This window comes from Rhodnius prolixus, unplaced genomic scaffold (genome assembly GCF_049639745.1).
Source record: "Rhodnius prolixus isolate KJV_2025 unplaced genomic scaffold, Rpr scaffold_19, whole genome shotgun sequence".
Classification (NCBI taxonomy): Eukaryota; Metazoa; Arthropoda; class Insecta; order Hemiptera; family Reduviidae; genus Rhodnius; species Rhodnius prolixus.
The window spans coordinates 478,263-493,262 of NW_027411584.1; the positions used below are offsets into that span (position 1 = coordinate 478,263).

Sequence of the window (15,000 nt, forward strand, 5' to 3'; positions counted from 1 at the left end):
TACTAGGAGTGTTATGCGTTCTTTGAGCTTCTCCTGAAGCACCCTTAAAAAGAAGTCTTTCAAGGCAGGACTTTGCAGGACAAGGCAGAATATACTATTCAAACTTTGTTTAGCAGCCAGCGCTGGAACTCTCTAGGAACGTATTGGGGTTTAGGAAGCAATGAGGTCACGTGGCCAACGCCGTTTTAAGAGTGACGTGGAGGATTGTCAGGATGGGAGGATGTGGATAGTGATTCAGCCAGAGGATTTGGGTGATCACCGAGAGTTTGCTGTGGAAATTTAGGAATCGGGTGTGGATCTCTGAATACTAATTTCATTTTATCGAACAGGATAGCGGTGATGTTGCGAACTGTAGCGTTGATGTTGATGTTGGCCGAACTTTCGAAACATCATTATGGCAGAATAAATGTTAAAGACCGTACGACAATACGACTATTACGTGGGTACTTGGAATATAGACCGATTCCTTGTGAGGATAGAAATCTTGAGCTTTATATCTTAGCAAAGATCAGAAGCTTTCCCACTTCATTGTGATGTGATCCTCTAGTCTCAAAGTGCTAAAGATCTCTCGCATCGTAGAGGATTGCTGTGTAACTAAACAGGATGTGATTCTTCGAACTCCTTATAAACCGCACACTAGTTTTAGATTAATTAACCAACTTCACATGCTACCAGTGTAAGTAGTAACGTTTTTATTATCAACTTCAAACACAAGTGTATAAAAGTAAATAATAATGAGACTTCATTAGAATTTAATTGGAAAGCATTTAAAAATAAATAGCGCAACAGAAATACAAAATAAATAATTAAAATTAGCATAAAAAAAAGAAGGGGAAGTAATCAGTTGGACAGACTTCCGGTAGCCCATAAACTTCCCCTTTTGGGCTGGGGTCGCAGGGCAACTTACTGTACTTGTGAACTTTTAATCGCATTATCACTTTGAAGCTTCTCTAATCTGTAGAGAAGTTACGGGACAGCAGGGGACACACGAAGGGCGTCTGATGCCAACAAGAACAGAAAGAGAAGGAGAGGGGGTTTTAAGGGGCAATTTAATTAACTAAAGGGAAGGAGAGGGTTCCCTTTGTTTGGGAGTAACAGAACTTGTGACTTGCCAAAGTCCAGGAAAATGCACAAAAGAGGGGATGGTTTTTTGGTAATAAGTCGCAAGCACAAATCTCTATTAAAGTCCCACATACAACCCTTTTGCATCCTTTTCCCCCTTAACGTTTCCGTTTCCCTTTTAATCAGCCATTCCAGAGCTTACCTTCCCATCCTACCCAAGACTAAAGCCAAGGGTTTAGAAGTGGAAAAATACACGAAGCTGAATTTAACAAAAAAAATAAAAAAAAAAATAAAAAAAAAGCTTATGGACGGATGAGATTTAAAGCTAGGCTCCAGAAGAGGGAAAAAAAGATAGGGGGAAAGAAAAGGACAGAGAGAGTAAATTACAAATGGAGGAAAGCAAAATTAGGGAGTGAAAACAAGGGAGACCAGGAAAAGCTGGCGTTACGAGCAACTAGCCACACTAGGGAAAGGGCTTTAAGGGCAAAAACGTATTTAATTAATAGAAATCCTACGTGAAGGTGTAGCGCGTGCGGGAGAGAGAGAAAGAGAGAGAGGAGAAACTCAAGAGAGAAAGCTCCTTTAGTTGCTGAAGTGGCGGACAGAGTGCGGGCGGGTAGCGTGGCGCGCCAAGAGGTTATGTTTGTGTAAACAGTGGCGCCGCCAGAAACACTGGCTCTCTACCTTAATTGTACTAATTAGCAGAAATTACACGAGTTCTGCTAGGTGTTGTCCGCACTGTTTAAAGATTCCTCGCTCTTAGTTGTTTGTTTTCTTGCATAAAACACATATTACTTGTTTAGCAAAACAGTGCGTTTCCCTCTCGTCAGAGATATTGTAATCTCTCCGTCAAAGAATCGAAATCAGGCAAATAATGTGGAAGCTTGTGTTGTCCTTTTTTTAAAAGCGCTGTACTCACGATAAGTACAAGGCCCCTTCTCACAGACTTAATCGTGCAGGAGCGTTTTCCTCTTCATCCTAAGCAAAATCTAGTCAGGCTATCCTCCTCTGCCAGAACTACAATGAAACTTGTAGTGTTTTCTTAGTTTGCAGAGGCTCGCAAAAGAAATTTACGATCATCCTTATGGACGCGCCATACCTTATAGAAGTATGGTTCGAGCAATTCATCCAGGCTCTGCTCTAGCCTGCGAATTTTACCCCTTCTTCTGAAACTACCAATTCTTTGACGGCTACTGTTTAACCCTGGATCTTGTGAAAAGGATAAGGTTTTATACATTACGTAAAGTAAAGTAATCGCCTATTTTTTCAGGCGGGGCTTAACGTCCAACTACCATTTACTAGGTGTAGTGGACGGAGGCGAATAGCAAACGTACTTTACTATTTCTCATTTAACCATTAAATAAAATCCAAGGCCAAGACCGGGGATCGAACCCAGTACTACAATGCATATTAGCTTTGCAGGTCTCGCCTCTTAACCCGCTCGGCTACCGTGGCGCCTTATACATTACGTACAGAGTAAAGCCAGGGTACTTATTCTTAGAGAAAGGAAGGCTTTGATCCACTTAAAGCTTTCACCTCCTTGGCTTCAGCTTTTTGGGGGGAAACAGGACTGCCATGTTTCAACTCGTGTCCATTCGTGTTTTTTTTAAATTTTATTTCAATCGGAACTGAAGAGATTTTAATAGAAGAGAAATTCGCTTTAAGAATTCAATCCTGATTTTATTTCGTGTTCTTTTTTATTTCCGCTGTTTGCTAAACGGAATTGATTTCACAGGATGTCAGCTGTTTGTACAAATGAATGCGCGAAAAAAAAAAATTGATAACAGCTAGAAAGATTTGGAAATGATTGATTCTCGTTTCGTACATATCAAAAAATTTGAGCGTCGCTGCACAAACAAAAAATACAAGAGCGGAAGGTAATTTACAATTCCGCAAATAAAAGGGAATTGAAACATATGAGAAAGGAAGAGAGGGAGATAGAAAGCGGGATAAAAACGCGAAAAGCATACAATGCGGAGAGAGGAAGAATGGGGTGTCCTTGTTTTTGTGTGTGTGTGTGTGTGAACGAAGATGGGGACCGGAATGCTAGACTATCGATCGGGGCTTTTTTTTGGGGGGGTTGTAGATAAGGTGCGAAACTGGAGTAAACTGGGGAGAGAAAGGCAGGGTTGGGTATTCGATGGTGGGCGGCGGGTGAAATGAAGCGATAGAAGGAGTACTAGAAGAGTTGTAACGGAGTGAACGGGGTAGAGTGAAGTTGTGCAACGATCTGAAAGGGTGTGCAGAAACATGACTTTAGGAGAGGGTTGGTGAAGGGGCTTACACGAGCTTGCTAACTCTCTCTCTCTCTCTCTCTCTCTATAGATACACTACCGCCTCCACTAACCCACTCACTAGCCATGCTGAAGGCACCGGAACCCCAATTAACTATAAACGAGTTCTGAGAGTCGTCACAGCCAACTCGCCGAGACAAAGCGATCCGACCCGACGTTTTGTGGCCGACAAACGAATTGATTTTTTTTTTTCTTCTTCTTTACCCGCTGCCGCCTCCGGACTAAACAACACACCCTGGACTAGGCAGATGGATGGTGGGTGAGGTGAATATGCGGTAGCCTAAAGTGGTTGGTTGTAGGCGGCGAAAGGATGGAATAGATGCGGAGGAGATTGAAGTGAGGTTGAAGAATCTAGCGCAAGCGCACTAAAGCGAATGACAATAGCGCACACTGACGGCAATACTAGCAAACTGTGCTCAGTTGGAGCTTTACATTCAACATGTACACACAGTCGCTGTCTCTCATCTGTTTGAACTATTCGACTATCTCGAATTTCGGAAACTAATCTGAAATCTCATTAACATTATCCCGATTTCAGAAAACTTGTTATTCAACATATTATGAATAATTATGAAGGTTTATTGACCCGTAATTATTCAATTAAGGATTCAAAATTGGCGAGGAGGAATCGGCCCAAATAAAAACAACAACTCGTCTTTTTGCCAACGTTTCGAAAAAAATATATTTTCTTCAGGGCGTGGCTATGGGGGTTGGTTGAGTTACAGAAAGCTTGTTACACCCACGCCCTGAAGAAGACAATATATTTGTCGAAACGTTGGCAAAAAGACGGAGTTGTTGTTTTTATTTGACCAATTCCTCGCCAATTTTCAATCCTCGTTATTTAACAATAACAGATAAAACAAAATGAAACATTTAGAATTGAACAAGCGAGGATTACATTCCGGTCAAAATCAGGGCCGGATTTAGATGAAAAGAGGCCCTAGGCTATTCCACTTATGAGGCCTTATCACCTCCCATTTTTAAGTTTGTTAATTACATGAGAGATAATAAAATACATCATTTCTGTGATACATCACTAAAACAGCGTTTTATTGTTCACTGTTTTTACAAAAGTGTAATTTTAATTTAGCTAACAATTTGAATGCAGGCCCCTTTTGATCTTGAGGCCCTAGGCTGAAGCCTCTTAAGCCTATAGGAACATACGGCCCTGGTCAAAATAAAAAAAACCAACAATTCCGTCTTTCCGCCAACCTTTCGACAAATTTATTTGTCTTCCTCAGGACTATGTAAGTTGGCTAAGATGAAGAAAAAAATTGTAATGATTCGATTATTAATAACAATATTGGGCAATCTCTGAATTCTTCTAACTAGCTACCTGAAAGGAGACCACCTCATCTCCTCAGACTCTAAGCAGAATCAGATATAAATTAGGGTAGCTACTTCTTCCTTAGAAAAACTCTATACAAAAGATATCTAATGATGTCCAGCAAAGAATCCAACCAGGAGTCTGAGAGAGACACCGTTACTTCCTGACAATCTTAACTAGGCACTTTGTCTTCAACAACAACCCAACGAACGCCAAGACAAGAATAAATGTTATAGACGATTAAGGGCGATTTCCTCTGAATAGCTTGAATTGGTAAATATTAAACGATAGCCAATACGAGCTTGTACTAGCAAGATAGAAATAAATAATATGTACATCTTCTCTAGTTTCAGCTATGATTCACGATTATGTTTGACGGTATTTAGCCCAAGAAATTGTACCGCAGGTTGTTCATAAATTTTCTAAAAAAAGTCGCAAGATTTTTTATTGGTTCTAAATTAACTAAATTAAATGCTAGCAAAATTGTATCCCTAAACAATGAAATTACAATACAGATGAACAACAGAGAGCCAACATCTCTCACTAACACACATCCACACCGGCGATATGTAATAATACGGTAGCAAACTATCATTAGAGGCAGTCAGTGCACTCTCTCTCTCTCTCTCTCTCTCTGGGTGTACACAACTAGTAAACTATAGTCGCTTAGATTAAGCCGGGTCCACCAACGCAGTGGCGGGCGGGTGGGTGAGACTCCGGGTGCATTGTTTGGCCCGCTGGGCACAGTAACACCAACCCTATTATGATCACTATACTAAATAGGGTGTATTGGCTTGAATAGAACCACCCGCCTCGTCCCACCTACTTTACAGCTGCCATACTTGTGTTCTATTGTATTATACACCCCATATTATACAGTCACTCGGGTCTATTTGCTACTTGTTTAATATTTCACCTAATACTTTACACACACCAAAGCATAATTATAATGTGCTTATTAATTTTAACATATACGTAGGTTTTTTTTTAAAAAAAAAATTATTTCGTTATTTACAATCTGTATAATATAGTATACAATAAGTAAATAGGGAGAATGAAGTATAAAGGCGTGAAAGGCAGGAGGAGAGAAACTGCCCAGCGGTAGCACTATCTACAGGATATGATTTTTAGGCCTTCAGACTTCAGACACTGGCGATTCAGTCGGCGCGTATTGTTAGGAACGTCAGAGGAGGCGAGAGACTGTACTCGAGGATTGGAGCAAGTGGAGAGAGCAGTATGGAATTTTTGGTATTTAGTCTTGGCTAGTTGGTCTATGAAGGGAATGTTGAGGTCGTTGTGAAGAGTGAGGTTAGTCCACCGTAGAAAGGAGCGTCAACTATCTGTCGGCAGTAGTTTTTGATTGAAATGTCTTGTACAGTCCGTATGTTTGTAGGTTTCGCTGAACCTCAACAGCTCTAGTCCCGTAAGTCCACATAGGTTTGAGGATAGTACTGTATATTAAGCGTTTGAGTTCAATGGGTAATTTGGAGCGTCGCCCAAGAATATACGTACGAGTATATGTAAATATTTTTTCGACTAATTTTAAAATAGTTCTGCTGCTCTTTGCACCAACTTACAAATTTACCGAGTCTGTATTTAAAGAGAATAACTAATCGCCTCCCGTATTCGTGGTAACAGTGGGCGTCCATCGAAGCTTGGGTATGCTCTTCAGCCTGAACATCGACAGTCACGTCCTAAATATGGGGCTCAGCAACTTAACATCCAAAAAGTGGTACAAGTAAGAGAATTCTCAGCTTCTTCTTTCTTAAAGCTCTAATGCCTTTCACCGTCGATCCAGATTACACTCTTAGCCAACACATTCCAGTGGTTTTTAGCCCTTTTACTTGGCCAAACACAATCCTACTACTCTGGTCTTCTACCAGGGCCGCATAATCTTAGTTTTGGCCACCATTAAACAACTCCAACACACTTTCAATACGAGGATCGTTTGAAAAGTCCGTGCAAAGTCAGAGAGATAGCACCACTGGCGCGTATCGAGGTTATGATTAGTTAGTAGCATCTCTTGGAAGAACACACACCAAGTTTCAGCCAGATCGGTCTATTTCTTTGTGTTTGGCATTCGTTTGAATCGAGGAAGTCGAGTGATTTTCAAAATATGGACGAAAAAGGATTTCGTGTGTTGATTAAACACTACTTTATGAAAGGCAAAACGCCTCAGGAGACTAAACAGAAGCTTGATAAACTTTATGGTGACTCTGCACCTTCGATTAGAACAGTTTATAAGTGGTTTCAAAATTTTCGGAGTGGCCATATGGGCACAAGTGACGCTGAACGTTCTGGACGCCCTGTTGAGGTTACTACTCCAGAAATCATTGATAAAATCCATGATATGGTGATGGATGACAGAAGAGTGAAGGTGCGTGAGATTGCTAGTGCTGTGGGCATCTCGAATGAACGGGTACATAATATTTTGCATCAACATTTGGACATGACAAAGCTATCCGCAAGATGGGGGTGCCGCGATTGCTCACGCTTGACCAAAAACGAAATCGTGTGAAGTGTTGCAAGGACGGTTTGCAGCTGTTCCAGAAGAATCCGCAGGACTTTCGTCACTGTGGATGAAACATGGATACATCACTACACTCCTGAGACCAAAGAACAATCTAAACAATGGGTTACCAAGAGGGAATCTGCGCCAAAAAAGGCGAAGACCGTTCCTTCGGCCGGAAAGATTATGGCGACTGTCTTTTGGGATTCGCAAGGAATAATCCTCATCGACTATCTGGAAAAGGGTAAAACTATTACAGGTGCATATTATTCATCGTTATTGGACCGTTTGAAAACCGAGCTGCAAGAAAAACGCCCACGATTGGCCCACAAAAAAGTCCTTTTCCATCACGACAACGCACCAGCTCACACCTCAGCAGTTGTGGTCGCAAAATTAATGGAAATAGGGTTCCAACTCGTTTCACATCCTTCCCTATTCTCCAGACTTGGCTCCCTCGGACTACTATTTGTTTCCCAATATGAAGAAATGGCTGGCGGGAAAAAGATTTTATTCAAACGAGGAGGTGATTGCAGAAACGAATGGCTATTTTTCAGACTTGGACAAATCCTATTATTCGGAAGGGATCAACAAACTAGAGCAGCGTTGGACGAAGTGTATAAGCCTAAAAGGAGACTATGTTGAAAAATAAAAAAGGTTTACCCCAAAAAATTAAGTAGTTTTTATTTTTGCACGGACTTTTCAAACGACCCTCGTATAAGGACTACAGCTGGCAGAACACTTAATAGTAGTTCTCTGACTTCAATTTATCGAGTTCCAATTGGGCGAAAAGAAATTTAAAAAAATAAAACTAATAAAGTGTATGAAAGATGTTGCTGTAAAAAGAAGAAAATAAAAACCAAACGGGAATAGAACGTCAGAGGCTTTACGATTATTTGATATTTCTAATGATGCAAATAAAAATGGTGTTAAAGCCTATAATGAAAGAAAATTATTTTTTAATCTAACAAAAAATGAAATTATTAAAAAAAAAAAAAACAATAAAAAGGGTACGAAGGAATAAAAAGAATAAAAAAGGACAGAATAGGAGATGAAATAATATAGGAAGAAGATTGGTTAGTAAGTGTGGTAGTAATGGAGGCAAAGAAGTTAGGGAGGAGTTTTTAGAAAGAAACTGGAGGAGTAGAGAAGAAGATGGAGATGGAGTTTGTAAAAGTTAATAGGTTGATGTTTGAAGAAGTCTGGCCAGAAGTGGAAGACGGAGGTAGCGCGGACGGTGATGTTTTCAAAAGGCGGTTGGGCAGAGAACTGGCACAAATGAAGAAGGGCAATAACGGAGGACTTCGAGGTGCTCTCATCCTCCTTCTTGTGAAGTAAGAGCCTAGCCAGTACCATGGATGGAAGTGGTAGTAAGAAGTCTGTGCGGTAATTAAGACCTGGCAATGGTGAAACGGCGGCGGGGTATAACAAGGAGCCAAAGTAAGGGACGAGGTGGCTAAAAGAGGAGGAAGTGTGGTAGGAGTTAACAAATTGTTTTCACAGAGCAGGGTTGGCAAGACTGTGGCCCACTAGGGAACGTTTCCGCCGGAAACACATCTCCCAAGGTCCTCGTCCTCTCTCACCCTTCACCACCACCGCTCTTTCACAAGTTTGGCCGCAATCCTTCTCAGCGCTAATAGACCGTTAAAGATGTGCCAAGCCACCCCCCCCCCTCCCACCTATCTTAAACAAAGACAGCTGATGAAAAAGGGCAAGCGTGCGACAGAGACGGAGATAGTGGCAGTTAATTAAAATTCATTTACTGCATTAGCACCACCCACTCACCACCAGCAGCTAGCAGCACCAGTTTCCGTTCGTGTATATCTGTCTGCTTGGGCACTCTCATGCCAAAACAGGACTCCTTAACCCCAAATCTAGGGGACATGACCAATATATCTACTAAAATCTCTTAATTCTTTACAAAGCAATTTCACAGTTTTAGGAAAGTTTTGTAAAGAGATAAGATCCCCTATTCAGAAGAATTTATCAGAAGAAGTTTACTGGTCAGTTCCACCAGTGGTTGGGGCGATATGAACGTGGTCTTGTAAGTTGGAGATTGCCCAGTTTAGGGGGAAAAAAACGTTTGACGAGTAATGTTCACACCGGGTTGTTTGCTTAGAGGTTATGGCAAAAATATTCTTTTAATCTGTACCATAAACTATCGATATGTAGAGGAGATCCTATATATTACAGGCAAAAAAAGGGAGACCTTACAACTCAAGTGAGTGAAGCTCTATGACAGCTGCTTCATGTTAAATGGGCGATTCATGTTTATCATTATTGTTCCACATCAGCGAGCACTTCTATTTATAGTCTAATAAACATGTTATATACCTTGATAGATATGTTCCATGGTACTCTACGATATGGATCAGTGTTCTACTCATTGGTATACAGTGGAATTAGAATCTAATAGACATATGCACTGATGCATTCTACTTCAGCATGTACATAAGCCATGAATTTACATATGAATATAATCATGGTAGGGCTGAGAACCATCCGCCCGTAGATGGGTAGATACAAAAAAAAAAGATCACCTTGCAGGAAAACACAATGCTGCAGGAAGATCTAATGTATAGTAAAAATACTGAACACTCAAAATAACACAAGAATCAACTAAGCGAATGCAACCAATGGAGGGATTAAAATGCATTAAGATAGGTAGAACTAGTTTGATCGGGATAAGGGGTGATCTGCTATAAACTTTTTTAAAGGCGCCACGGTAGCCGAGCGGTTAAGATACTAGACCCGCAAAGCTAAGATGTATTGTTGGTTTAGTGGGTTCGATTCCCTGGTCTGTAGGCCTTGGATTTTATTTAATGGTTAATATGAGAAATTTACAGTAAAGTATGTTAGGCGGTTAGAGACTAGACCCGCAATGCTAAGATGTATTGTTGTTTCGTGGGTTCGACTCCCGAGGTCTAGGCCTTGGATTTTATTTAATGGTTAATATGAGAACTTTATATACAGGGTGACCATGGTTATATGCTCCACCCACTTTTTTTTTTTAACGGCGGGAAATTTCGAAAAAATAAAAAACACGTATTTAATCTTTTTTAGTCTAGTTTATTTTCAGTGATTGACTCATTTTTTTAAACCCCTGTATCTCGAGATACAGCATCCAACTTTTGTTTTTCAAATGGAACGTTATATTTTTTGTTGCATATTTTTATAGTATTTGAGCTCCTAAAAAAAATTTTTGAATTCGGTTAGGTTTTTCAAAAGTTATGGTAATTTAAAATATGAAAAACAAATTTCAGTTTATTGTCAAAATTACGTTATTTTTTTTAAAGAATCTATTCAAACTGGCCACAATCAACGGATAGGCCAACCAAAACTCTGGACTCCCACGCTTTGCTTGTAGCAGCATTTATGGTGGCAAAGTCAAGATCTAGGCAGGCTAGAGTTATTCGACGTTCAGGTTTTTTTTTCTACAAACGTTTGGTGTGGAGTTGGATTTTATTCAATGGTTAATATGAGAACTTTACAGTAAAGTATGTTTGCCAGTCACTCTGACCACGACACCTAATTGGTAGTTGGACGTTAAGCCTGTCTGAAAAAATAGGCGATTACTTTACTTACTACTTTAATACTGAACACTCAGAATGCCTGAAGAATCAACTTAACGAATGCAACCAATGAAGGGAATAAAATGCATTAAGATAGGTAGAACTAGTTTGATCGGGATAAGGAAATCAGTAATCTGCCTAAACTGTTTTTCTGAAATTAAAAATCAACCCTTGCCGACTGGAAACTTAGTTAAGTCCACCAATTCTTGATATTTGATGATGGATGAAAATCTAAAACCTCAGTGGGGAGGAGGGAAACAAGCGAGCCTATGGCAAATAAAGTCAGTGATATCATCCAGCACCCTGGACTTAATCATATTGTCAACCAATGGAAGTTACAATTTCAAAATTTTAAAATAAGCTCTGCCTCACCTTCCAGTTTGATAGCAAGGCCCGTCACTAAACCACTATCATGGGAAATTATGGTTTAATATGGCTGACACTAAAACTGCACAAAAGGACATCCCAAATGTGTGTGCGTGTGTGTGTGGACTATATATGTTTGCACAGAGCGCTAATAGATGCAAATACAAGCAGCGAGGAGGGGTATGAGAGGTGACGGGTGGGGAGCATTTCCTGCTCCTGTTATATAATGCAGTCTGGTCGCATTTAGTTGGTAGCTGAGGGGGCGGCTAGACTCTCACTGCTCGTGTCTTCACTCTTTCTAGTAGCTTTGGGACTTTGGGAGTTGTTGGAATGGAAACTGGTTGTATACAGGAAGTGGTCGCAGTGGATCCAGGGGAAATGGGAGGTAGAGAGAGTACGACACTTTTGGGTATACCTAGAGGTTGTGAATATTTTAAAACACAACCTGTGTGGTGGGGGAGAAGAGGGAGTAACGGTTTTTGGACCAGGAAGCTGTAGGGAAGCATCCAAAGTGAAAATCGGCTGAACGAGCCAGACCTTACCATGGATGTACATAGGGCTGGCTGGGTTAGGGGTTAACTCATGAATAAGTGAAGTCCTCTGCGGCGGGTAGAGTGTGTTACTCTCCTCTACGTATATCGTGCCGGAGATAAAGCTGTGCATTATTAAGAACTCTGGGGGGGGGGAGGTGGTGGGCTCGCCCGGGTGGGTAGGCTCTGTGGGATGGTTTTTGGAAAGCTAGCACACGGTTTTAAGTCCAGGGGAATGGGTTAAAAATGGCAAAAGAGTAGGGGGAAAAGGGTTTATGGTATGAGAGTTGTTAGAGGACGATGGGAACTGTCTAGGGTACGTGCGCACGTTATATGGTGTAGGTTAAACTTACTCTGGTCTAGGGTATGGGAAATAGAGAGAATGGGTTAAAAAGAAGAGCTTCCAAGAGAGAGAGAGAGAGAGAGAGAGAGAAGTGGGCTTTGTGCTGGGTGTGAAAGAGAGCGAAGCAAGAGAACCCAAGACAGAAGAAGTAGAGCACCCAGCGAGAGTACTCTGTAATTTATTTATAGAAGTGACGGTTAGAAGTAGCAGAGGAATGCGTAGCTCTCGCTACGTTGTTACCCACCCACGCACGGTCCAACCTTTGCCTTGTTTGCGGAACACCCATTACCATGTACGTACGTCCGCCCCGTCTTTTCTGGAAACCTTTCTATACACCTCACGCGGGGTAACTCACACACACCCGGCTAACTGTGTAAATGTTACCATCCACCCCCACACAGCACATACTTCTCAGCCCAAACATACCGCCTTAATTGTCCTTATACTGCTCTATCTACTTACATGTCGTTCTTCCGCCGAGTTCAGACCTGCAACACAAACATTTACATAGCTAATTAGTTCGTATGTTACACATATTTAATATGTAAAGATATTTACTTATTTTTTATTTATTATAATTATTTTTTTTAAAAAAAGAAAAAAAATTAAATATTCTTATTAAATTCAAAAACTTGGAGATCGCTCTTAGTTCGCCATGTAGGGCCCTCAGTGGGCTTCTTCGTCATTCCCTTGGGCGACCTCCAAGTCACAGGAAATCCCCCAATAAAGTATCTTATACTTCAATTCTTTTTTTCATTCAGAAAATCGTATTTCAAAAACATTCTAAGTACTAAGTTCAATGTTAAGTCAGATTTAACTTTATGAACATTCACAATTATTCTAAGTGCGTTTCCAGAAGCAGTTAAACCCCGGTATATTGTTAACAAACACACAACATTTTACTACCCTTTTACCAAAAATATCAAGAGTTTTATTTTGAGTTTGGAAGTGCCAAAAAACCTTTCCAGTAATTCAGTAATTCTTCTAAATCACAACATTTATGGACAACCACAAAAATGGATAGTTCCGAGCGGTTGTTAGAGGCAAGACCTGCGAAGCTAATTTTGTATTGTTGGTTTAGTGGGTTAGATTCCCGGTCTCTAGGCCTCGCATTTTATTTAATGGTTAATATGGGAAATTTTTTGTAAAGTATGTTTGCTAGTCGCCTCCGTCCACGACACCTAATTTTGGTAGTTGGGCGTTAAGCCCCGCCTGAAAAAAATAGGCGATTACCTTACTTCTACAACAAAAAGCTTACAGGAAATCGTTTTCTAGAAAATAGATGAATGAAAAAATCGAGTCACTTAAAGGAGCGTCTTTCGGTAGTTTAAGTTTGACCAAAATCTTATTATAAGGTCCTCGAATCTGTGAATTTCCGTTTTCGAGTGGCGCGAAAAAAAACCACAGCTATTAATAGAAAGATCTTCTTTTTTTTTTTTACTTAAGAGACGTTTCAGGGACATAAGGTATTTTAATGATTGGTATTATCCTATATAGGAGCTCACGAGGTCAATGTAGCTTTAGGCATCGCGGTGGATTAGGATGGTGGCAATGGAGGATCTCTGTGGTGGATGTTTTTAAAAACATAGTGGGGGGCGTTAACAATTCGGCGAAGCACTTTTGATTGAAAGGATTAGATGTGGGAGGCATTGGAGGGGTTTAATTCAATAACTAAATGCTCCAATCCAATTATAAATATGCTTGAAAATAAATAGAGGGGGCGGTTTTTATTATTAATACTAATAATGGCGGAACAAAACAAAAGAGTTCATAATAATAAAAAAAAAAATAATAATAAAGGAGAGTTGAGTTTCATGTTTATGATAGATATATGGGGGATTGAGTGGGTACTACACAGGGGGGCGGATGGAGATGGAAAGGTCACGCGTAATGTCCGGTCCAAAAGAGGACTGGAGATAGGTGGATCTGTTAGAGGTGACCGCAATTAGTGTCCCGGTATTGTTATACAGGACTAGGGGGGAATACAGCGAGTGGTGGTAATGCTCCCTTATAAATAGAGGGGATAATTCAGAGCCGGCCGGATTTAATAATTGAGTAGACAGGTAATTACCAAGGGGGAGTCGACCATTGTCATTTCCACAATACCATACCCCTACTTGCACCTGAGGGATGTTCCGTTCATTCTCTCTCACTCTACACCATCCACTACGCTCGAAGCCTCCTGGATTCTTCTAAGAGGTGGCCCTTCAACCACGTAAATCAGGACTTGTATCTCAAAACCGGAACCATTTTTAAAAATAGGATAACTGATATCTCGGTAATTATTCTTTAGGAATGAAGCGGAAATGGGATGGCTTCTTGATTACCAAAAATTAAAAAAAAAAATTACCAAGAAAGATTTTTAAAATACTCATCGAGATAGCGAAGATTTTTTTTTTTAGATGAAGGTTGGTAGCACTGTGTAGAAACGAGAGAATTGAAGAGAAACTTGCGACATAGGTTTTTACATAAGTAATAGTCAGCAACATGCACGCAACTACCGGGTTTAAGTAAAGTAAACCCTGCTGCAGGTAGGAAAACTAAAAATATGGCCAGCTTCTTCTTCTTTTTTAACTTTTCTAAGTAAAAGGAAGTGTCCACGATCTTGTAAAATTTTTGATGCTAGATTTTTTTTAACTTTTGAGATCTACCATGCGTCGTAATTCTTGTCCCCCTATAACTTTTAACTCAATTCCTCTTCCTTCTGCTAATTTAGTTCGCTACCTTGGGATGTAGATCGACAAAAGATTAACGTGGAATCCGCACACTAAACTGAAAAGACTTGAACTCAACCGACGAAACAAATTACTGTTACGACTAATTGTCAGACAATCCAAACATAAAAGACTAATATACAACAGTGTACTCTAACCGATCTGGACTTACGGACTTCAGCTGTGGGGTTCAACTAAACATTCTAGTTCACAAAGAATACAGTCCTTCCAATCAAAAATTCTCCGTGAATTCTCTCCATTTTATGTCTCTAACTCTACCCTCCAT

The 15,000-nt window shown here is 40.4% G+C and overlaps 1 protein-coding gene across 26 annotated transcripts in view; it reads right to left on the bottom strand.

Moving 5' to 3' along the window:
• LOC141448309 (transducin-like enhancer protein 3-B) overlaps positions 1–15,000 on the bottom strand; it is a 263,733-nt gene that overhangs the window by 42,846 nt on the left and 205,887 nt on the right. For all 26 annotated transcript variants that reach the window (XM_074116603.1, XM_074116605.1, XM_074116607.1 and 23 more), the window contains one exon: positions 12,463–12,488. In XM_074116603.1, coding sequence (XP_073972704.1) covers positions 12,463–12,488 — 26 coding nt within the window. The remainder of the gene's footprint in view (positions 1–12,462; positions 12,489–15,000) is intronic.